The sequence below is a fragment of the Numenius arquata genome, chromosome 1, assembly GCF_964106895.1.
Source record: "Numenius arquata chromosome 1, bNumArq3.hap1.1, whole genome shotgun sequence".
NCBI classification, from domain to species: domain Eukaryota; kingdom Metazoa; phylum Chordata; class Aves; order Charadriiformes; family Scolopacidae; genus Numenius; species Numenius arquata.
The window spans coordinates 54,907,888-54,932,670 of NC_133576.1; the positions used below are offsets into that span (position 1 = coordinate 54,907,888).

The following is a 24,783-nucleotide window of genomic DNA, read 5'->3' on the forward strand; positions in this document are numbered from 1 at the left end:
ACCCATAGGCTTTCAACCTGCTCCTGGCTCTTCTTGAGAGACAGCTCTTCACATTCTATACATTTATTGATGTAGAGGGCAACGCCTCCAACCTCCTTCCTCACCTGTCCCGTCTGAACAGCCTGTAGCCATCGATAGACACACTCCAGTCATGGGATTTGTCCCACCAAGTTTCAGTAATGGCAACTAGGTTGTAGCTTTCTTGCGGCACAGTGGCTTCCAGATCCTTCTGTTTGTTGCCCGTGCTGCATGCATTGGTGTAAAGGCACTTCAGCTGGGCTGTCGGTCCTGTCACCTTCTTAGAGGAACATCCCTTAATTCTTCTGAGGTATTTCCCCAGTGTTTCCCTGTTGGCTCTTATCACCTCAGAAAGCCCCCATCTTTTCTTCCCTGTGGAGGTGGTCATGATACAGGGACAGGCTTTTCTGACCTTGGTAGTGCCTGTGGTGGATATGGACCATCATCCACATCATCCATTGACTGTCCTTCCACATCCAGAGCCTTGCACCTGTTGTACAGAGGCACCTGGGAAGGCAGGATGGGCAAAGAGGGGGGGTTCACCTCCCACCCTGTGCACAGACTTGCCTCCATTCACTCCTCTCCATTAAGCTACTGCCTTCAGCCTGTCAGGGGAAGGATACAGAATCCCCTTGATCTTGTGTTTTTTTCCAGCAGCTGTTCCCATTTCTGTCTCAGGCAGGGCAGAGCATGGTTCCACCAGTCTATCTCTTTCTCAGGCTCTCATGCTCCTTAACCTTTCTACTTCCTCTCGTAGCTCTGCCACCAGGCTGAGCAGATCATCCGCCTGGTTACACCTCACACAGCTATTCTCACTGCTGCAGAGGGCTCTGGCGCTCCCTGTAACCCAAGACCCAGATGGCTGCCAATTTGTAATTTTTACTTTATTGTAAACTTGTATTGTTTACTTCACTTTTTCCTTTATTGTAATTTTTACTTTAAAAATAAGAAGTGATTAATAATGCCAGATAACTAGCAATTACAAATTGTTCAACATTGTGTTTTGGTGATCTTAAGGACATATGCAAGTGTAAGAAGTGATAGTCTGTTACTAGACTAAAATGTTTTAAAATTGGGAATGGTACTTACAATTTTTAGAACCTATTCTAAAACATTCTTTAGAGGAATGTGGTGTGCGTGAATAAAGACCTTCTGAGTAAAGCAATCAGCCACAAACCAGTGTTTATACATGCAAAGCTTTTTATTCATTAATGTGCTGTGGACCAAAGAAAGAAAGAAGAAATAAGGCACTGTAATACTCACTGGTTTCAAGTTACTTATATGGTTTTCGTGGGGTAGTGTTTTATCCCATTACACCATATACTGCTGGTCTAGGTGCTCTGAGCAATCCTATTTATATATTCCTTCTTCAACATGACTGTGGAGCAGGCTGTACCTAGGCTGCATACTCAGGCTCTGCCTATAGTATGTTGCGTAAGAAGCAACCCCACAGCATGATTGGTCCTCGGGTGGCTATCCATGGTGGTATCTCTTTCTTCATTGACTATAGAGAGGGGAAAAGATGACTATCCAAATGCCTAAAGCAAGTGACTCAAGCTAGGTGGGGTTGAATCCCTGAATTCCTGCCGTCATAGCAGCACCCTGTTCAACCAACCAGCAGCCTTGAAAGCTTGTTACAGTCCAAAGCAGAGAAAACTTCCAAATTCCATTTGATTGCTACATCCTTACCCTTCAAGACAAAATAACTTTTACAAGATGTGCTTAGAATAATAGGCCTATGTCTTACACTATGCAAGTAAGGAGTTTTGCAAAATGCATTAACTACAACAAGGGAAACCCCTTGCTTCATTCTATAGATTGAAGAAACTGGGACAAGGAAACTTTTCCTACTTTGGCAGGTCCTGTTCTGTCACTGCTCTTTAGGATATGTCACCTTATTCTACCATTACTTTAATACTTGATACTCCACTCCATAAAGGGGCAGGATGTTTCCTGCTGATGTCAGCGGAGCCAGATCATGTCTGTGGTGAATAAGGATGGAAGAAAGGAGTCCTTTATATTTTCATATTGATAACAGCCTTATTACTCGTGCATAATTTGCCTCTGTTTTCGTGTGAGTATCATATTCAGGGCTTACTTCATGGACTCCATTTAATTTGAACCTACGATTTTCTGGTATCAGTCTAATTGTCTCAGTGCAGTGTTGGATTTCATAGGAGAGCATTCCAAAGCCTGGGATGCAGCAGCAGAAATCTCTAATTTCAGATGCCCGCCTGGCTAATAATTTAAGCTGTTCTTAAGACAGATGACTTCGCTTACAGCTGGAGAACAGCAAGCTTTTATCAACAACACGCTTGCCACAGTTTCTTCTCAATGATACGTCAAGGTCAAACATTTGGAGCAGTTGAAGAGGAGACAGCCCATTTCAAAGCTCCTTTGTTCATAAGCTTCCACAGCCAAAGCTGTACGCTTCCTAGGCTGCAAAGTTAGATTTATGGTTTTTTAAACATATCAAAGGTATTTCAGCAAACACTCTAGAAAAGCAGAACAGCTATTCAAATATTAAGGCGCTTTCATTCTTTAAAATAATAGTTGGGTTTTCCCCAAAGCTTAAAATTGACAGAATCTCTTTAACATTTCTCTCCAACAAGAAAACATTTCGTTCTTACATGGTTTGTACGCATTTGTAGAGACATATCCCCACACAGACTGCTACATGATATTGATGGCCCTGGAGACCAAACTCCTTATGCTCCAAAACAAATACAGCAAAGATTAAAAAAAACCAACAACCAAAAGACACAATTTAAAACATTCCTGGAAACATCTTGGCTCTGTCCTGGAGATTGTAAGTAGATCCTGGCCAAGACCTCGACTTCACCTATAGTATTGCATAAACAGTCTGGACAGTGGTTCACTAAACAGACACTGGATTGTATCCAGGCTGTTTCCCATCTGCCGTATCCTGCTCCCACCCATGCACACAGCATTTTTAAAGACAGAACTAACCCCTGCTGCATTTTCTGGGATGCTTGATTTAAGACTTTCACGCTGAGACCAAGGGCTCGACTGAGCCTCTGGGGCGAGAGGAACAGCATGTGTCGTTGCCAGACCCCAGCCTCAACCCTGTGCAGGAGCTCTTCTGCTGTGGCAGGGCTGGTCATGTGCAGAAGATGACTTCAGGGCTATTTCAAGTAAAAATCTGAACTAGTTCTGGAGGTTTGTTGACCTCAGGGCAAGCAAGGTCCTAAATGTAGAGCTTGGTGAGCTCCGCTGGCCTAAGTCCCTCCTTAAGACTGTAGGTCCCTTTGCAAGTCTGGCCCTGACAGACGCTGCAGGTCACAGAGAGAAGGTGTAGCACAGCGGGTGACTTGTCCTGCTGGGAGATCTCAAATCCAAGGCCCATATGGAGCTGCTGAACCCCGTTTCTTCACTGCAAGCTCTAATTTATTGATCTGACAATGCCATTTCAGTTCCCTTCACTGCAGCTACAGCCTGTATGTTTCACAGCTTGCTAAGGCCACTGACAATCATTGTTTTTATCTAAACTGATGACAGTTCAGGTCAGCGGAAGTTAACCGAGTGCTTATCAAATTAGCATCTGTGTGTATACACAAACTTATGGCAGAAGAAAAGAGGTTTATTTTGCATTTCAAAGCACCCTTTTGATCTAGAAGAGGGCCTTTATTTAAGGGGCATTTTTCCAAATTATTTACTTATTTATTTGTAATTAATAATAAACATTATTATTTTTTAAACCCATATGACCATTCATTTTCTGGATTCTTTTTGCTATTTTACTTTGCTATCAGAGTATGACAAGTTTGGTTTCGTGACTCCTTTATCAGCTACATTCACTATCAAGATTTTTTTTTCCTTGTTGCTATAATGAACTAAGTTCACCAAACCTGGACTCCTGGTTTGGCTGCAACCTTAATGTCTCCAGGTTCACCATACAGCTATAAAAGCTCATACAAATAATCTGCATTGCACTTGCATTTGACTTAGCATGGGAAATGAACTGGAGAATCATACATACGAGAACAAAGTGATTTATCACAATTAGTATCCCATTTAATATCATGTTGCTAAATGATACATTTTAATTTTTACACCATCATTTGCACATGCTAAAAGTGAGCCCCTCCAAGTTAACCTGTAAGTGAAAGCTGAGATGTTTTCTTCAGAATTGCTTTTGGTGTTTTCATGTCAAGATGAAAAATAAAGATTAAAAAAATTTTGCAGTTTCCAGCTAGGTAAATTCTCACGTGGACAATAGGTTTCTGCACATTTATGAAAAAATACTGCTTGATAATATGCTAAAGTTTTCACAACTATTTCTGTAATATTTTTACTTCTGGTTCAGTTGTATTTAATTGCAGCTAAAGTGGTATGCAGAGGCCAGGTCAGTTAACTACTGATGTGCTCTCTCTAGAAGTAACTTTGAAGATAGATAAATGGTGGAAAAATAACGAGGGCCTTCATATATGACTAATAACTTATCTGCACCGGTCCAGTAAATGAAACAGTGAATTTTATCTGGTTGTAAAAAGCATACAATACAAGTTCTGGTTTGCCCATTTTTTCCTTCAGCGCTGCAGCACGTTGAGCATTGCAAGTGCCTTGCAGAACATCTCCAGGGAATAAATTCAATCATATAATAAAGAGCGGTAAACAGTCCCAGAGGAGAAGAAAAAAAAAAAGAGTTTGTTGGTATAATCAGTGGTAAGTACCCAGGAATTTGTGGTTTATAATGCATGTTCATAATCTGCCTTTGTTGATTTTGTAGCGATGATAGAGATACAGGTGGTTTGGCCCAGTTTCTACTAGTTATTCAAATAGCTGCAGGAATGAAAACAATGCCAAGGGGCAAAACATTATAAAAATGGATTGATTAATTTTTCTTAATTGCACCTGTGAGGTCAACTCGTGCTGAAGAGGGAATGTGGCAAGAGGAGAAAAGTTCTGACTTTGCATCCAGACTAACTGAAAGCACGATCGGGCCCGATCCTTAAACAGGGGGGAGGGACACCACTCTGAGGTCTAAATGCCCTGAACTGCTATCTAGAAGGACAGGCTTTTATTGCCTCTCTGATCTTACTACATGGAATGTTTCTACCCATGATGGAAGTTTGTTAGTTCTATTTGCAGGTCAGGTCTATAAATGCTTCAAGGAAAAAAAAAAGTAGTAAAAACGCTTATCATGGAGTTACTAAACAGCACTCATATCTCCACTTGTAAAGTACACACGCTCTCTTTCTGATTTAAAGATTCTGTAAATGAACAAACCACCTCTCTCTATCACAGCCCTTCCCTGATTTTGTCCCATTCCTAACTGTAAGACCCACCGATTCTTTTCTCCTGCACGGGAGAAAAAAAAAAAGGGGGTCAAGTACACAATTGTGGCAGTTGGCCAAGATGATCATAGTCCCCTCACACAGCCTTGTCTCCACCTGGCGCCCCTTCATCGCTTCCTGTAAATCTGTGCACTGCTGTTACCACCACTCTACATCTGGAGGCAGACGGTATTTTCCTTATAAAATAAGCCTTCCTTGTTCTTGCTGTGGATAAGGCAGCAATACCCATTTCTGCTGCTTCCAGACCTAAGATCCAGAAGCAGGAGGAGAACGCATGTATTCTGCTAGCCCAACTTTTATAAAACAGCCTGTATAGCAATATTAAGAACAAACAGAAAAGTGTAGATGTATTATTACGTCAAATAAAACTCGCTCAAAAAGCCTTGTATTCCACTTTAATTCATGAGTCAAAAAGAAAAGCAATGCAAGGAAAGAAAAGGAGTCAGTCTGCCTTGATTTTTTGCCCACATATAAGCATCTGGTGTGATACAAAATGCCCTCAGGTACCCCTCCTAGTATCCAGCTGCTGGTCCAGAATGCCTTTGATCTCCTATAGGGCCTCACCCACATCTGCCAACCCCATGCGTAGGTCTTAGAAACCCTAAGACCTAAACCAACAGGAGAAAAGTGGGGGATGAGTTTCAAAATGTTCCAAGTCATTAACCTAAGAACACCTTAGGATACCTCAGACCACACCAGATGCCTATGTGCGTAACTGAATCAAATCCAGTAGGCTTAGAGGAATTCACACTTTTAAGAATATCTGGTAATATTTTAATAGAGATCCTCACAGAACTGTGAAACGGAAAAAGACACAAAGACTTTCATAATACAATAGCAAATATAAAGGATAACATTTAATAATAAAAAAAAAGAATAAAAAAAGAAAAATATTTCTTTTTGGCTTGAAAGATTCCTTGCAGGGGAAATGATAAAGGATGTATGACCATGTGTTTTCAAGACTGTCAGAAGTGGCGGTTACATATTATTCAGCCACTACTATATTCACAAAGAACTAAAAAGAGGTAGAATTAATCAGAAATGTAGAGAATAAGATACATAATTGGTAAGAACATCCAATGCTATTTCAACAACACTGAAGCCTTAAAAGCATCAAATAAACACCAGACCCACATCTGTCTGAGGTAAAAAAAGGGGGAAAAAGTTGGTAGAAATCTGGGTGACTGCTGGTTAGACCTCATGAAAGTTGTGGATTCTCCCATCTTACCACCATAAGATTAGAATTAAACCTTAAATTGTATTTCATTGGGTAGTTCACATCAAAATCTCATAAAAATCTTAAAAAGTATTTAGGTCAGTTCAATACATACAGACCTACTAGCGATGTTTAGGAATGTTTCTGCTTGGTGATTCAAACTGGTATGATCAGAGGAAGAATTATATTAAGCCTTCTTTATAAAGTTACCAGCAGTAAGACTCATAGATACAGTATTTCTTTCTAAATCTTATCCTGAAATTATATTAGCGATTAAGGTAACATTCCTCAACATGACATTAAGACATAATTGATTTTATTCTAGACTACAGAACATACATAATCAGAATAAAGGATAACATTTTCAAAATCAACTGAAAAACCTCAGGACCCTCCTAGAAGCTTAACTGCTTCACAAAAAATATTGTCTCTACCTTTAACATGAAAAAGAGAAGAAAAAGAGAAAAAAAAAAAAAAGAAAAACAATCTCCTCATGCAAGTATTCAGAAAATTGCATAGCGACCTATCTGGGAAATCCTACCAATGTGTCCAATCCGTGCTTTGTGCCTATTTCTCATGGTAATCTTTTATCTGGGAACAAAGCCGTGCTTGCTGAAACAGCTCCGCTTGTATAAAGTAACAGCTTGTCCAATAAGCAACAAAGGACAATGTAGTTCACAGTACAAATAACCTGGCCAACTCTAGATTGCTCAAGAAACAGAGCAGTAAAGCTTCATTCTTAAATAAAGCTAAACAACCTGGTTACACCATCCTAACGCAGCCCCAGAGAGCATCTGGATACCTAAGTAAACTTGTTCAGAACTAGCAGGATATGTGCCCAGCTCTGGGCCGGCATATCTATACAAATCAAAGGTCGTGATACATAACATCACCTTAATGTCATTCGAAGATCTGACTTTTTAAGTTCTTCACATAGGACTGTTCTTAACACGCAGAGAGGTGGTTTCACTTACCTTGACTATGGCATCCTGTGTCAAATATTTCACTACAAACCAAGCAAGCAGAAGTCCAGAACTCCACCAGAGAATCGCACAGGTACTAAGGCAAGAGAAAGGGGTTTGCTCCTATAAGGCAGTCACTATGTACCTTGGTCACACTAAAATGAAGCTAGCTTTACTCTGGAATAACATGTAGGTGTCTGTCTGCATGTACTTCTGTTATAACTCAAACTATTACTGTCATAAGCTGGTAAATAAGGTAAAATAAAGTGATAGTTACTAATTTTAGGAGGTGGCCAGATACTGAAAAGGATAGTGGTACCTTATTGGTACCCAGAAAGAGAATACGAATGTCGTTATGAAGAGTATGAGAATACATGAGAGAATATGGTATAAGGAATATATGGAATTATGTCACTCTTACCTTATTTTTAAAAACAGATTTAAGCACATTAACAATCAAACAATGAATTTATTTGCAGGATACATTTATCATACATAGAAAACAATACTTATTGTTTGGTTGATTAAATAGAGAAAAAAAGCAAAACAAAAGCACAATACATTATTCAAAGCGTTCCATATATTTGTTAGCTGACATTTTAAAAAAGAAGCTTTCTTTTTTTTCCTTTTTTTTTTAAAAAAAAAAAACCATGATCATGAACAATGCATAGTGGGAACAAAGGGTCTAGAAATCTAACATTCCACAGCTGTGAGTCAATGTGAAAAATAAGGCTATGTAGAGGAAAAAAAAACCACAGTGAATTTCAAAACAATACATATTCCATTGACGGGCTTCAGATAAGATCATCTGAGCATATGAAATCTAAAAGCAAAGTTATGTAAGGAAAGAAGGAATTTAAAATATTAACAAACAACTTGGGAAAGAAGAAACTAAATTTTTCTAGTGACGGCTTGGAAATAGCCTCCAAACTTTCAAATTAGTATCAAGTGACAGTCAATTACGCTATGATGGTGCAAAAACCAACCCTCAAGATCAACACCTAGAGGTGAGAAACATCCATTTCACTAAATAAGGTACAACTACCCATGCCACTTATTCACCACACGGAATGACAAAGTGTTAAAAAAAAAAACACCAAGAAGTTTGATCACCAGTCACTGAATGATTCAGTGAAGGGCTGGAAAATATATCTGCGTGCTCTGAAATGTTAATTACAAGTTCTTTTCACGTTTCATGCCGATGTAAACGGAATGAATGGAATTGCAGTGTCATATCCTGCTCTTTGTTCCTGTCCTTTCACGCTGGGTCAGCAGTGTGAAGGTTTCATAAAGCTGCCATAAACTGAGGTTCTTCACTGTCCTTAGTTGCTGCCATCTGTGCTTCACATGATCATAGTGGATGAGTCCAAGGAACAAGAAAGAGTCATTTTCTGGCAGTCCCTAGTACAATGCTTCCCAAATGCTGCATTAATACAGGATATGTCCCCCAGATAACTCAGCCACATTAAATAACTAATCTATGTATAGTGTTACATGAAGTTCAGGATAAAAAGGGTATAAAATAACTGCTAATATTGGATCTTACCTGAGTTAGATTCCTTGTTTCCTTACTCACAATGTCACAAGACTAAAGCTGAGGCAAGACTGCTTGTGCGAACTGGTCTGAATGCGGGTGTATAGAATGCATATTTTACAAATAACTACTTATTTCTAGAGTTTAACGCATGTCTTTTTAAAATAATTAAATACAGACTAGGCAACATAAATCTTTATAACCCTTCTTCATCTGTCATAAATTATATCCAGATCCAAATTCAGATCTTTCAGACAGAAGCCATACAGAATTTATTTAAAAACTTAATTGCTACAGGTCACCCTTTGCCATCATGTAAAATGTGTAGGAAACTTATTAGAAAACTTGGATTGCTGGTGTTCTAAACTGAACAAAAATATATCCTTATTTCAAGAAAGCTGAAACATCCTGACTGCCATGGGAAGGTCTGTCCTGAAAACGTTATTTCTTCAGTATAATCTACACAGTCTCTCTCACCCCAGTTATCATCCAGAACAGCAGAAACAGCAGCGTTTAGAGTGATGGATTCTAAGGCTGACTTCTTTTAGTTGCCCTGAAAAGTCTGTGTTTACCAAGCTTGTAGCTGAGGCCTCACAGAAAGCAAGAAACACATTTTAAACATCAGCTGAGCAAAACTGATGCAGCTGTGGTTACATTACATCCATCGCTTGTCTTCTGTTAATAAAGAAGAGTTAGATCAGTTAAGGGAGAAAAACATAGCTGCAATTTTAAAATCCAGACAAAGCCATGGAATTCATAGAGAGAAAGAAAAGGAAAAAAAACCCTTCATTGCAGAATATGGACGACTGCTGTTAAGTTATCCCTAAAAAAGCAGCAATACAGACTGTGGCTGTGTATGTACCTTATTATATGTATGTATACACACACATATATGCAAATGCAGAATCATCATCACTGAAAAATATAACTACCAATACAGTTGCTTGTCTCATTCTAAATAAAATGGATGAATTAAGAGATTTTCCACTGTTGGTCATATATTTGGTATGACTAATCTGCAAGTTTGGCCTTTTCTTGTGAAGTCTCTTTCATTTAACTTGCACAGAAGCAAGCTGCTTTTATTTTCCTAAGTTAGCAAAGAGCATGTAACTTCCACATGCTAAGAAGTTAGCCACTTTCACGTCGTATCATGGATTATCAGGACATGCTACGGAAGTATTTGCTGATATAAAAAAAATCTCATAAAAACAAATCAGAACAATGACTGATTATAATTACAGAATTCTTCTGGCAGTTTTCAAGTAAAAGCTACATATAACACTTCCCAATGTTAGACATTACTTTTTCCATCTGATACAGATTTCAAATGCATAGTATATACATAAATAGTAGTATCCATCCGATCTTTAAGAGTGTTCTGTTTTATACTCCAGTTAATATGCCCTATAATTATATTGATGGATCCTGTATTAAAGAATATATTACATTCTGAGGGACTAATTAGAATGAGAAGTGGAAAGATTTCATTTTAAGGAATGACTTCCTTTCAATTTTTACAAAAACAGAAATAGAAAAAACAGCAAACAGTGCAGAGTAAAAATCCAGCACACAATAAACGTTCTTGGTCCTTCTGTGTTTTCTCTTGCTAAATAAACAAACAAAACCCCAGCAAAACTCCTCCCAATAACTGTATCTATTGCACTAGCTTATGTTAGGATTATAGGAGAATGAAATGGATCCACTGAAGAACTTTTTCTTCAGAGAGTGGTCCAACTTAACTACTATCTTTGTCCACAGGTAATCTAAGATGTGCTGGGTCACCATTCATACCCAGTTTGCTTGAAGTCTTGATTCAAAGCACCTGTACACACCTAAATTGGACCCTTATTCAGTAGAATTCCAGCACACAAAGAAAAGGACCCATTAATTATTTTTAAACACTGTGAGTACTGTTTCTCCTATAAAAGATAACCAGGGTCTTTACAGCATACTAGCATGTCTATTCTGCTAAAATCATGACTGATGTCTTCTCCACCCTCTTTTTGATTATGAGGTCAAATGCAGACTGAAGTTCTACTTAGTAGAACTGTGGCTTCCAGTGATTGTGTAAAGTAAAATAAACTGGAATTAGTTTCCTTTGGTAAAACATCATGTTTTGGTAGCACATTAAATAACCAGGAACAACCTGCCAGCCTCATTATAGCAGATGTAACTTGTGTATGTTAAATCAGAAACTTTGGTTTTTTGTATCTTTTGCCTACGACTCCAGGAAGGGCACTATGCTAAAAGATTGTCCCAAGCAGTTGTAATCAACATGAATATATAAAGTATCAAACTTGAAATGTTTTTCACAGAATAGTTATAAAATCACCATAGATTAATTTGTTGTTGCTTTAGATAATAAGACGGCATTGCAACTCTGGTACATAAATAGTATCCACTTTGAAAAGTAAATATCCTGTCTTACTAAATAGCATTAAAACTCTGAAGTGCAAATCAATGTTGTACACTGTAGATGGGACAAGATGCAGAGACAGAGAGTGGCACAGAGTCACTCCCATGAGAAGAGAAGGCTCCGGGGAGACCTCATAGCAGCCTTCCAATATCTGAAGGGAGCCTACAGGAGAGCTGGAGAGGGACTCTTTGTCAGGAGATGTAGTGACAGGACAAGGGGTAATGGTTTTAAATTGGAAAAGGGGAGATTTAGATTAGATATTAGGAGGAAATCCTTTACTGTGAGGGTGGTGAGACACTGGAACAGGTTGCCCAGGGAAGCTGTGGATGCCCCATCCCTGGAAGTGTTTAAGGCCAGGCTGGCTGGGGCTTTGAGCAACCTGCTCTAGTGGAGGTGTCCCTGCCCGTGGCAGGGGGGGTGGAACTCAATGATCTTTAAGGTCCCTTCCAAATCTAACCATTCTATGATTCGATGATTCTATGATGAGTTTGACTTTCAGGGTGTCTCGAGAAGGAGGAGAAGCCTGATGGCATTTTCTGATAGTTTGTTTTTCCTTTCTTGCACTCTGTGTGACTTTTAATAGTCCCCAAAGGGACCGACTCATGCTGGATTGACCGGAGGATTTACTTTTTCTTACCGGGATCTGTGCCGACATGCCTGAGTTGAAATGACTGAAAATGGGCCCAGCCAGCCCATGACAGCACTGAAGAGGTAAGTAAACTAACACAATAACAAATAAACAAACATGCTCTCTCATTACTGCTTGCATCATCGTAAGAAAAGAATATATCTTAAGTAAGTGTGAAGGCTATACTGTGCAAAAATAAAGTAACACATCAGTGGACAAATGCAAACATGATAGTTATGAATCCATACAGTAGCACCAGGAACTGGTGCTTTTAAAATTACCCAGGCTTTTACCTCTAGTGCCAAGAGAATCTATGGTAGCTGGCCATGAATGCTTCAGTACTCCCTGCAGGCCCATACTGTGAGCTTAGCTTCCACTTTAGCTCCTGATGGAAAGGCCATTTCTGTAAAGGAGCTCTGAGCTGCAGCAGCTCCTATGGGGAGCACTGTATGAGACAGGAGTTGCAGGGCATTTTTCAAAATATCCCTATTTCAAATATTCAGGCTCCCAAACTAGAGCAATTTTTTTTTTTTTTTAAATATCAGCCTATATTGAAGCAAGCGGCTGAATGAACCTGATTGATATAAACCAGGCAATATATCACAGGAGGGTATGACAGTCAATATATAGTCCTATTAGGTACAAAATATTACAGACTTAAAGAGCTTCAAAGTAGGTCAGGCATGCTTCAGTCAGCAAAACACCAACTGTTCTTCCACTGTTCTTTTAAGAACAAGGATAAGGTCTGTATTCATTTTAGAAAGCAAAGCCAAATGTTTAATTAGCTCAATTCACAATCATATTCTTCCTCTAAGAATTCTGATCCAAGACCTGCTTCAGTTAAACATCTTTGTTAGCTATCTTTGAACAGAATGAATCCTAGCAAAGGAAAAGACCCCTTTGAAAGACAGAAAACCATCAGTGAGTTACTGTACATATTACATGCATCGCATCAGAAGACAGACACCATAAAAACAACCGGTTTCACTTTTAACTGTAAACAAGTATAACACATACTATTTTCTGAGTAAAACATCACAAACATTACTTATCACTTGTATTGTGCACAGCATACTTCAGCACTCAGAAACTAAATTTCAGTCATCTAGTGGCTATTGCTGACAAATATTGCCTTTAAAAAATCTTCAGTTGTGTATGATAATATACAACTGAATGTGTAAGAAACACAGACATGTGGGCTTTGTTATTCTCCCACATGCCTCATTCTTAACAGACGTTGGCACTTCTTATATACATCCTGAGGACAACATGCTTCCAGTCCATTTTGGCCAGCTGAAAGGAAAGATACTAACCCATATGGCCTCTCTCTCCTCATTAACACATGGTAATCATTTTCTTAGCTTTTCACCATTTTGAGATCAGACTTTAGGGCTTCTTAAGAGTCCTGTTTGGTAGAACAACAGAATAAAAAACCAAAACCAAGACGCTCATGAGACTAAGAAATGATCAAATCCCACACAAGATTTTTGGACAATTATCCAAATTATAAAATAAAACCTAAGTGTTTTTGTTCTCCCACTTTACAAATGTTTGAGGCAAAATAATTCTCTTATTTTGAGATCTAAATTAATGAAGTCTTAGGCTTTTTAATGTGAAACTTTACAATGCAATTTCTCCAAAATTAGTACAGTGCATAAAGAGTATATGCAAAGGTTCCTACTTCTTTCTATTAGTTTTCTCATGACCACAAGCATAACGTTGTACAGATTTAAATTAAAACAGCATCCACCAGCGATTGTTCTTTCAGTGTCATTTTAAGGGAATTATTTCAATCTGAGTACTCAACAAACTTTAAAAGGCGATGGATTCATTATTTCTGTGTACTTTGAGAACTGATGAAAGAGCATCCAATGTTCTATCGTGCTGTCACCATCCAAAGTCCCAGTGCAACATTGGCAGCCAAAAGTGCACTACCAGCAAGCAAAATTAAAAAGCCAACAAGCTCTCTGCTTTGTTTTTCTACAACCAGGGGGCTCAGAGTAGCTTCCAGGAATGAATTTAATATCCACTGACCATCCAAAGCAAAGCAGGGTACAGCATTGATAACTGCCAGTGCTCCTGACAGTGAAATTAGGTATCTGGGTGACATTAATTAAGGTTCAATAATAATATCCAAGATAATGTAAAAAAAAAAATAAATACAAAACATATTTTTTATCTCTAGTATGCAGGAACATATGAGGGTTATTTATTTTTTTTTAGCTACTACTCTGTTTCATGGAAATTATAAGTTCAATGGTTTTTCCACCATAATGTACAAACTCAGAGAAATGCCTTTATAGATTCATTTTTTTTTAAGCACTAGGTTTGGTTACTTAAACAACCCACACTCTTCACAACTCAGATGAAAGCAGGAGACAGCAAGACCACACTTAATGCTGCCCATCCTCCTCCCTTGCTTTGTGTGGTTTTGGAGCAAGGTTATAGCTCTGACACCATGCCTGAAGTAGGAAGGTATTCTAGACCTATGACCTAAGTATGAAATAATGATTGAGAATATTTTCCAAAACACTCCCTCTCTGGAATAAGTAAATGGCTAGAATATAATTGGAAATCTGGCCTCTCTCTCCTACTTATCTGTTAGCCAGAAAAGTTCAGTGGATTTCTGTACGTGTAGGTGCATGGAGAATGAGGCAAGGGTAGATAATTTTTATTGTTGGTAAAGGCTTGCAAACATTCATACCTACCTCCATCATACAATGGCTGGACAGTAAGACATATGACTCAGACAGCAGCTGGGTCAGCGTGAACCTTGGTGCGTTTCCAGAAAAGGGAAGCTTATGTAGCATCTTTAGTTTTATGGACAAATCTGAACTATGCTGTTTAATTATTCTATAACCACACATAAACTTTACAGTTTCTAAGGTTAAGGGTTCTTAGATTAGCCATATTCAAGCCTAATAACCTTTATGTATATGTATACATATAATGTCATTCATTAATAAGCATGTTTTACCTGAATTATAATCCTACCTTTTGAATAGGCTAAGTTTTTTCTTTTCTGTTGAAGGAAAAGGAAAAAAACACAACAACCATACCCTGTTATTTAGTTCAGTATAACGACTCAAAAATTATAAAACTCTGACATAACAAAGCTAGCAATAACATCTCTTTTGTCCTGCCGTAAATTCAGGATTACTTTGACTTTCTTGTCAGAGCTGTTAGGACTCAGTCTCAAGAGTGAGTTAAAAAAGCACTGACCAAAAATATCATGCTAAGCACAATAAAGTGAGAGATTTCATTTTGAGCTTGGCGCATGGACAATAATCTATGCAGAGATGGGATAAAGATGTTAAAATGCTACAGAAATGTTTCAGAGCATCCTGTCTAAAATGATATCCAACTGAAATTTTGCTGGGTCACCAACTTCTAAACACTTCCCTTCTTGCCTTAGAAGAACAAGCAGACTTCAAAGGATACTTGCAAAACGTCTCTATCACCACAGGCACATCGATGCTTAGAAAGTTTTGTCGTGGTACAAAACTGCTGAGACTTACTGAAATGAAAATATAAAGATACACAAAACATGAACAGTCATTCCAGGATCATAACATTATGAATTTTACATTATAATTTTGCAAAAAAATAAGATCTGAAATGACATTTCTTCAAGGATGAATAACCAATCTAAATATAGCTGTGCTTGGTCTTTGTTTTTAAAAGAGTGCAGCCATTAAATCTTTCTTAAACATGGTCACTATCATAGTAAAGTCACTCCACAAAATATAATTAGCATGATTTCAGTTAAAGTAGATCTAAGATATATATTTTCAGAGGCAACTGGATATCTGTAGTCATAAAGACCACATTGTGTAATTTAAGTCCTTTTCAAAGAAAAATATATAAAAAGAAATTATAGATACCAGACTTTTTCAGCATATGCAGACCACATGTATACATTCACACTGCGGGTGCACATGTGTGGGTACTTTCTCTCAAAGCCAGAAAATTCTTTTCTCTCAGTACCTGCAGAAGATACCCCCGTCCTGAGGGGGTATATGAGCAGGGCCGATAGGGAGCAGAGCTCTAGAGTCCCTCTGAGAAAGCAAAGGCTAGGAGATGATGCACGGGTGCATTACACATCTTAACACGTTCGCCAGTACTTAACTAGTTTTTTTTCCCCGTCTTCAGATGATTCTAAGATATAACAGTGCAACTTAAAAACCTGGGAGATGGGACACAGCACCCTTCATATAAATAGTGACTGGAAATTTTCAGTGTCAAGTACCACACAACCTTGAAACACTTCTTTAGTACTGTAACTTCTTTGAAGGTGTACATGAAGCTTCAGCTGACTGAATGTTAAATGTTTACGAGAAACTCCTCAAAGAAAACTGAGGTAGCTTGAGACCTCCCAGAGTGCACTCTGTTAGTACAGGATGTTCCATCTGGGTTGTCTCATAAAAAGTCTTGATGCAGTCTTTTGAAGTAAACAGCAGTCTCAGTCTGCCAGCCTCAGGGACCATTTGAAAGCCTTAGTTCTCTGACAGCTGGAAGAGAGACACCTTTCCTACCAGAAGGCTCCACTCATAGCATAGTGGAGTCTTATCCCCAGAAGGAAGAGATTTAAGTAAATTAAGGCAGAAATAGAAAACCACCTGAAGACAATAGTCACTCTGTCCCTAAAGAACAACTCTGGACATGAGTTGAGGCCAGCCACAATGGCCTGAATTTTCCCTACCAACTTGGGAAAAAGTTATAGCCAGAAGAAATACCATCTCCACAGAGACAGGTGAAAGCAGGAGTTCAAATCCCACTCAATACACACACCCCTTGGGAAAGGAACAATTTAACCCACGCTTCTAAAACCATAGGCTAAGAGAACACTGGAAACCTCAGCACTAGTACATGACATACCAAAAGTGCTGCTAAGTATATCTTAGTTAAGAGTGAGATCAGATTTCTTCAGGTTCAATAAACAATTCAAGGACACTGGAACACAGATGAGACGAAAGAAGTTCCAAAGGCACACGAGGCAGAGAACTGGTCCACTCAGTCACATAAACACATTTTCTTCTTCTGTTTTCTTCTGTTCTTGATGAGTCAGAAGGGAAAATTAGTACAACCAGCAAGCATACCATGAGATGGAGAGATCTGGATAGCAAGGAGTCCCGAAGAAGGAATGGGTTTGATGTGGCAACAAGCAGAGAACTTTCCAATAGCAAAACTGCCACAGCTGTGCCAAGACGGTTTGAAAATCATGTTCTCTCTTACCTTAGCTTAAGAAAGAACTTTGATTTAGGGAACTGAGAGAAAATAAATAAGTCCGTTGGACTACTGAGTGAAGAACATAACAGACAGAAATCAAATCTTGGACACCACCCAGCTCAGAAAGTCAGAGGCATCCAAGTCAAGTGATATCCAAAGCAAACAACTCATCAAGCTGAAGGCTGGTATCAGAACATCTGATCAGAGCTCTTGTTCATGAGCCAAAATAGCAAAATGGCTAAGGCAGCCAGTGTATTCAAAGGTTTCAAAACACGTGAATATAGTGTAATATCAAAGCTTGACTGCCTCTTGATTAACACCTAATGGCCACTAAGAAGTCACCATCCTGAACCTGAAGTTGTGCCTACATTCAGAATGGGTCACTAACCTCGTTCCCTTTTTGTGACAACAAACTGTCTGCTGTCCCTGACAGCCAGTACACACGGATCTAAACTCCAAACCTTGCTGCTGAAGCAATCTTCAAGACACAAAGAAACTCTTCAGGAAGTTGCTGGACTGAGCTCTAGACATAGTAATATGAGGCAATGAATTTAGTGGCTGTAATGGATCAAACCTAATGGCAGCAGGCAAATATGTCCTTCGAGGAAAAAGCAAAGAATTACAGAAATGTTCTCCAGGCTTGTCTTCCAAAGACACTGCCGGGAAGAGATGAAAAGCAATGAGGCTGGGTGAGAGAAAACAGTCATCGTTTTCCCACTCTAATTAAACAATTCTTTGACCTGGAATTAACATTTCTTTTGTTGGCTAATGCTAGCTGGTGTTGGCAAATATTGAGAAGAATGCACAATGGACACAATTTTAATTAGAAGTGATTTGGAGACTAGGTTTACCAAAAAGCTTTTCAAAATCTCTTCATGGGGAAAAGGGCATATATGCTGTGGAGAAAAGAAACAGTACAGCATGAGATATTTCTGTGTGGTCTCCAAAAGAACTATACCTGTAACCTTTTAAATATGGGTTGAAAGCAAAGAAGGATCATCCTCAGCAATAAGGGGAAACAACCATGGAAATACTGAGAAACCAGACTCTAACAGATAGATAGACATTAATCAGGGATTATGGCTGTTGTTGCCCCAAAAACTCCCCAAAGCTAGAAAGTGGCTTTGGTAAGTTCCATCTTCTTTTCATGAAGGAAATCTTGCAGTTTTTGATCCCTGATGCGCAATGCAGATTGAGTAACATTCAGGGATATGATCTTCCCTCAAGCAGTGTGAATTCCAAATGTGAATGTTAGTCACCAGATTCTTCCCAACGAACAAGGGCCACAGAAGGAAGCCAAGATTTTACAATACCAGAAATGACATGAAGGAATAAAAAAACACATACAAAATAAAGAAGAAAGACTGCAAAGTTGCATGGCAATAATGAAAGAGCCCTCCATTTCAACCTTACACATCATCTATCCAACATAGGGAGAGCCTCTAGAGCATAACTGGCCTGCAATAAGAAAAGCTAAAAGTCTTGAGTAATAGCACATGAATTAAACCCACAGTATGACTTTATATTGGTTTACATTAGATACTTTTTACAGAGAGAATGCTAATTAAAAGGATTAATCAATGTGTCCATCCTAAACAACATGCATTCCTAATCATTCCTTCTAGTTCAGTTTTGGCCAAACCTCCAGCACTGTAAGTTCATTTAGGAGTAAGATTGATTACAGGGTTTTTTATACTGAAAACGAGCAATATATAGAGTCCATATAACAGAAGATATTTTTGCTAGGATATTTTACTTTCAGGAAATAGAAGCATTTTATAGAAGTAGTCTGTATAGCCTTTTTCTTGTGAATATGGACATAAATTTTAAAAAATAATGTATCTGGAAACTAGCATCAAATGAAAGGATGAAATAATTACTGCTTCTCCATAAATCAGGACTATCATGACAACAATAGAAGCCTAAGTTGAAAATAATATATGCATAATCTTAGAATGTTATTCAAATGTTTCTTTAGTGACATTACTAGAGAAAGTAAAGCTATAGTACACACTAGTACAACTCCCATATCAGGTTGTGTGTTAAATGTGGTACTACTCTAAAAAGTAATGTTTCCTGCAGGCAGAAAGATCACAGTAAAGAATAAGGCATTTCACTAAAATGTATTCCTATTTCAAAAGTCACACAGTAGAGGAAAAAATTATTTTCCTTCCTTAACTGTAAAAAAATGGTTACCACATTCTGATTGGTCACATTTGGAAAAAAAATCAAACCGGTTGGCCTCAAGTCAGTATTGTACAGTGCAAAGTTAAGTCTGAAATATTTACAAGTTGTTTCATTGGAAGGCATGGAACTCTACAATGGTACAGTAGAATACCTGCTGCCCAAGCCAGGATCCTATAATTTTTAGCTCTGGTGTTTTTCCAAGGGGAGTATAGTTTGCATTTGCAGCAAAGTTTGTAATAAAGTCAAGCTTTTAGCTTTCAAATTAGCACATTCAATGTGCAACTCTCTGGGTTCAGTATATCACTTAAGTATTATATTCCTGTAAATTTTATTTTCACACAGTAACTTCTTAAACTAGAACTACCTCTTTAGATGCAATAACATTATTTTCCATCTTCTGAAAGACTGACAGGTTCTGATTGTTTTGCAGAATTACCATTCAGGAGGAAGCACCGACTAAAACTCCATTGCTCCAACATATGGGGAAAGAGAACAATATCAATTGTTCTAGAGTACCTACAATTTGTATTGTTAGAGACTGAGAAAGGGAACTTAAAATAATTATCACGCTCTATTCTTGAAATTTGTTGCTGCATTTGGAATAGATGTCATCAAATACAGAATTGTGTATTGATATCACACAGGTGAACAATGTTTTTCCTCCTAAATGGCAAAAGGGCAGAAATAACAAGTGAAGTGATCATATTTTGGGCTTAAATGAGGGTATAGTGTAAACAAGTAGAAATAAAGAATTTGTCATGCAGTATTAAAATATGACCAGTACAGAAAGATAAAGACTAACAGATTAACTAAAAATGTGTTTATGCAAGAATGCTAATGGATTCACACCACCAGATTTCATCACTGTTTCTAAAGCTCTTTTGTACCTAATTCCAGTGGTTATTCAGAAAAGTACAATGGCTTGCTAAGGAGGTACTTCAAGATATCTGAAGCAGAATCTCCCCCTGTGAGGTATAAGCCAACTTATAGACAAGTTCCTCACAGGAAGGGAAAGCAGTTTAAGACTTCATAATTTTTGAGGCCATCTGAAGCTAATTTTCACCATGCCACTCAAGCTACTAAGTAAGAATGTAGATGAATTTGTTCATTCTTTCCATACTTGCTCCAAGAGCAGAATTACCTTCTACTTGTATACTTGGTTCAAGCATATAAGCTTGCCTAAAGGAGAGCCATAGTCCATTTCAAAGTAAGGAACTAAGCTGTTGTATGTTATTTATTTTAGGGCACTCAAATAGATAAAAAAAAGTCAGGAAAAAACTATGTTGTAATTGTACTTGTGGCTCAGCAGTCATGGGAATCTGTCATAGATACTTGGATATTAGGTATGATTTAAGCAGTCATGATAATATTCCAGGCAAGTTGTTAGAGCAAGATGCCCTAGAGATTTTACAATAGCATTTTGAGTTTATGTGTTAGTAAAATGCAGGTGCCTGGTTCCCATGACTAACCTGAGTGAGATCTGTTATAGAAATAGCCCTTTAATACTTTTCTGAAAAAAACAACTATCTCATATCACATATGGTTTCTATTACCTTTGTAACTCATTGCACTGTGCACATTTCATTTTAGGCCTGAGTAGTCCATGTCTCTCCACTGGCTGTAACAAGAAATGGATTCTGCATTAAACAAGTTAACTGACAAGCGCTCCAAGACCTTGTTCAAGCAGCCAGGCAAAGTAAACCACATTAGGAATCTTTTTTGTTAAACTGTTTTAATAAATAATACCAACCTGTGTACTGAAGATGCATGGGGTGTCCTACATACAGCATGTCAATATGGGGTGGATGTTTTACCCTGATTAGTCTTGTTTGGTTCTCTAAAGAAGGAGTCACACAAAAGCTTGGAACAGAGTCCTTCTGGCAGTCCATGTTGGTTCGACAAACTTTGCTGGCCTCAATAACTTTTCGTGCTGGCAGACAGGCATACTGCAAAGGGCATTTAAAATGATTATCAGATGTAAAGGTAATTTTCCAATAGATCAGAAAACAGCGTACTATATATTCCTTTGTAAGCAAAGGAAGTGCCTCACTGATATACTATCAGCCCATGAAGAGCTGAAATCTGATTTACTGTTTGGTTTTTTTTTTTTTGTCAAATCCAGCAGAACCTCTACCTGATACATATTCAACCGTTCATTGCATTTTGGTGGAATGTGGAAGACAGAGTGTGCACATGTACCAATATCAAAGCTATTTTACAAAAGAAATCAAGGCATCTAAACATAAGTCAGTGATTTCTAATGAACAGAGGCTGCATCAACATACTAGTACTGACTTACCTGTTTAAGAATTTTTAGTCTTCATTATTTCATTTGACTGAACAAAACTTTATGTTCAGCAAACAAACCAAAAAACCTACTGGCTGTGTGATAACTGAGAAACCATTCTCAACTAAGATAACACAGGACTTAATGCAGTGCTGTGTCCCAAGTCCTACCTATAACACTCTTTCACTCAGCAGTCTGAAAGACCAGATCTTTCTTGCTCCCCACAGACCAAAAAAAGAGTATATCAGAAAGGAACAGGAAATTGTTTTTCCCCCTCATGTCTCTTGTAAAAGCTCAGTGATGATTTTCATTTTGTTCTTAAATACAAGCAAGGAAAGTTCTTCATCTACTGTTTGCCTTAGGAAGACAAAAGCCGAAAAAAAAGGGATTTTCTTGCTTCTTAGGCTGATAGTTACAGTCCCTATAGATGCATGACTGTCAGACACTCTCCATTAAACTCAATACAAGCTCTTTCAATTCTAATGAGGGAGAGAGGACACACTTTCAAGTACTGCTGCATAGCACTGCAAGGACTATTTAAAATAATGTTCAGAAACTCACAGCCAATCTAAGGACACTTGAAGGTCACAGGCTTATGGATGCTTTTATTTCTTCTCTGTTCCTAAGTAGCAGCTATGAGCTTAAGAATGTCAAAGCTCAGTGGGGTAGTGATTTATCAAATCTTGCAGAATTCCAGCATGTTACCAGCCACTGTCATCTTTCAAATGAACTGCTGGTCTGTGTTCAATTCTTAGTGGCTAAATACCACAAAATCACCCTGGAGTGGGAAGTTTACCATCATAGAAACTGTAAGCATAGCAGATGCAGGAATAGAATTATTTCCAGTTCTTTAGGTATTTAACACTAGAGATCAGAACAATAACAAACTGGTATGTGTAGAAAAGTTAACACAGTTGGCACTCGTGCTCTTTTTCTTGTAAAGAGAACTGTTAGAAATATTCCATCCCTGTCAATATGGATCACCTATTTTAACAAACATTTCCATATTTTGAAGAGAATAAGTCAAAAACCTACTGAGAAACTTCACATTTCCACATGTTACAAGAAAATCAACATGATAAAAAAGGAATCAAATAGAGGCCCTGATTTTGAGAAACTGGGCAATCTCTAGGACCTTCTCTTGCACATTTTTAGTTTAACCTAATGAGCAGCACTGCTGGCTTCAGACAAAATAACTGAACAGATGATAGTCCAGTGCTGTGCTTTGCCTGTAGTGCTCAGTACCTTTAAAGACTGAAGCACCAAAATAAAACAATTTCACCTTGTTCTCAAAAGCTGCTTTTTCTTGCTAATATTCTGGACCCAGTGGTGAAAATGGGGGAGATGTCTCTGCCTAAAGGAATGAGGGGTATAAGATCTTTTCTGGTTCTTTCAGAGACTCCCTGATTAATCATGGGAAAAATCATAAGTAATATTTTGGGGTTTTTTAAGCTGTAAATGGGGAGAATAACATACACATAACCTTTATTACAAACTGAAGGTGTTCTTAAGCACTTGAGTATGCTGCATAATTGGTGGTAAAAGTTACTAATTTAATTTAAATAATTTCAGATTTACCAAACAGAATTAGCAGTTTAAGTAACTTACCAGGTGGCTGTCCAATTTATTGCTATATGAAAAGCAAATGTCTGTGAGGCTGTTGTTACTACAACACTCAACTGTGCCGTCCAGTCTTCTGTAGACTAAAGAACATAGGCATAGAACAAATAATCAATATTATAGTAACTTCCTGAAAAGCACTTGGTCTCTGACTAAAGTCAAATCATTCTGCGGCCTTCAAGAATTACAGTAATTCACAGAGACTAGCTGTGGTTCAGTCACAACTAAAAATAAGCTTCACCACTTATATGCATGAACATCATCTGATTTCCATCATGTCACATACTGACTTTTTTATCTTAATAAATCTCCTTGAGATACTGGGATCTACCACTGCAGTGTTCTGAGCATTACAAGTAACAAAATACTTTTATCCATTGCCCCAAGCTTGCGTTAAAGTTTGGCATAGAAAATTGTTACCTGCTACTGCACTGGTTTCACTGGCTTGCTATAGAAATGACCAACACTCAAAATGTCTTCTTAAATATGTGAAAGCCTTTACAAGTATTCAGGTTCTGAAAGCTTCCCAAGCCTTGAAGGCTGCAGCAGTGAATAAATGATGTTTTAAACTGTGAATTAACTAGTCTGGTACAGAATCTTTGTACAGATGTTCTTTAAATGAATTAAACCTAACTTACTCTGCAACAACAGCTTTAAAAAAACACAAAAGAACAGCCTCTAAGAATCTGTGTCACAGCAACACTGCAGTATCTTCCTTAGGTAGATCAAGCCTGCGATACTCGTTGCTGATTTATCACTGCATAACCTGCAATCCACTAACATGGAGCTTTATACCTGGGGCTTACAGGTGCAAGCACTGTACCGTAAAATCCTTTTTTTAAGTACCCTGAGGCTAAGCAGCCACGTATATTTTTGAATAGTGAATGACCATTAAATTAGTTTCCTTATAAACTACATTGAAAATACTTTTTTTTTTTTTTTTAAAAATTTCAAGAAGGTCCTTGGGGCATTGTTTTCTGTCTGGCTTCATACTCAAATAGTTTACTCTCCATTTGTTTTATGGTCAAGTAGATAGGGTCCATTTGCTAGATACATTTTTATTGATATTCTGTATTTATGTCAAGTTGTGAACTGTCAAGATTTTGACAAATGACAGCTGCTAGAGAGCAAACAGAGTTCATTTAATTTCAGAGGAATATTTCTCACTGCTGGAGGCTTATGGCTCTGAAAATGCAGACAGACTGGTCTGATTAGAATGCAGCAGTGGGACAATGGACTGCTAACACAATACAGCGACCAAGCTTGCAAGCACTATTAAGTCTCTAGTATTAAGTCTCTAGTATTTCCATCTAAATAGGACTGGTTCAGTTGCAGAATACACAGTTTTATTATCTATGACTCTGAAAT

At 38.1% G+C, this 24,783-nt stretch overlaps 1 protein-coding gene across 1 annotated transcript in view; it reads right to left on the bottom strand.

Moving 5' to 3' along the window:
• Positions 1-12,628: 12,628 nt before the first annotated feature.
• The window catches only part of MBTPS2 (membrane bound transcription factor peptidase, site 2), a 30,450-nt gene continuing 18,295 nt past the window's right edge, over positions 12,629-24,783 (bottom strand). Inside the window, exons 8-11 of the mRNA XM_074154403.1 lie at positions 23,404-23,498; positions 21,259-21,454; positions 15,534-15,609; positions 12,629-14,191 (exon numbers count right to left, since the gene is read on the bottom strand). Coding sequence (XP_074010504.1) covers positions 13,969-14,191; positions 15,534-15,609; positions 21,259-21,454; positions 23,404-23,498 — 590 coding nt within the window. The 3' untranslated portion in view covers positions 12,629-13,968. The remainder of the gene's footprint in view (positions 14,192-15,533; positions 15,610-21,258; positions 21,455-23,403; positions 23,499-24,783) is intronic.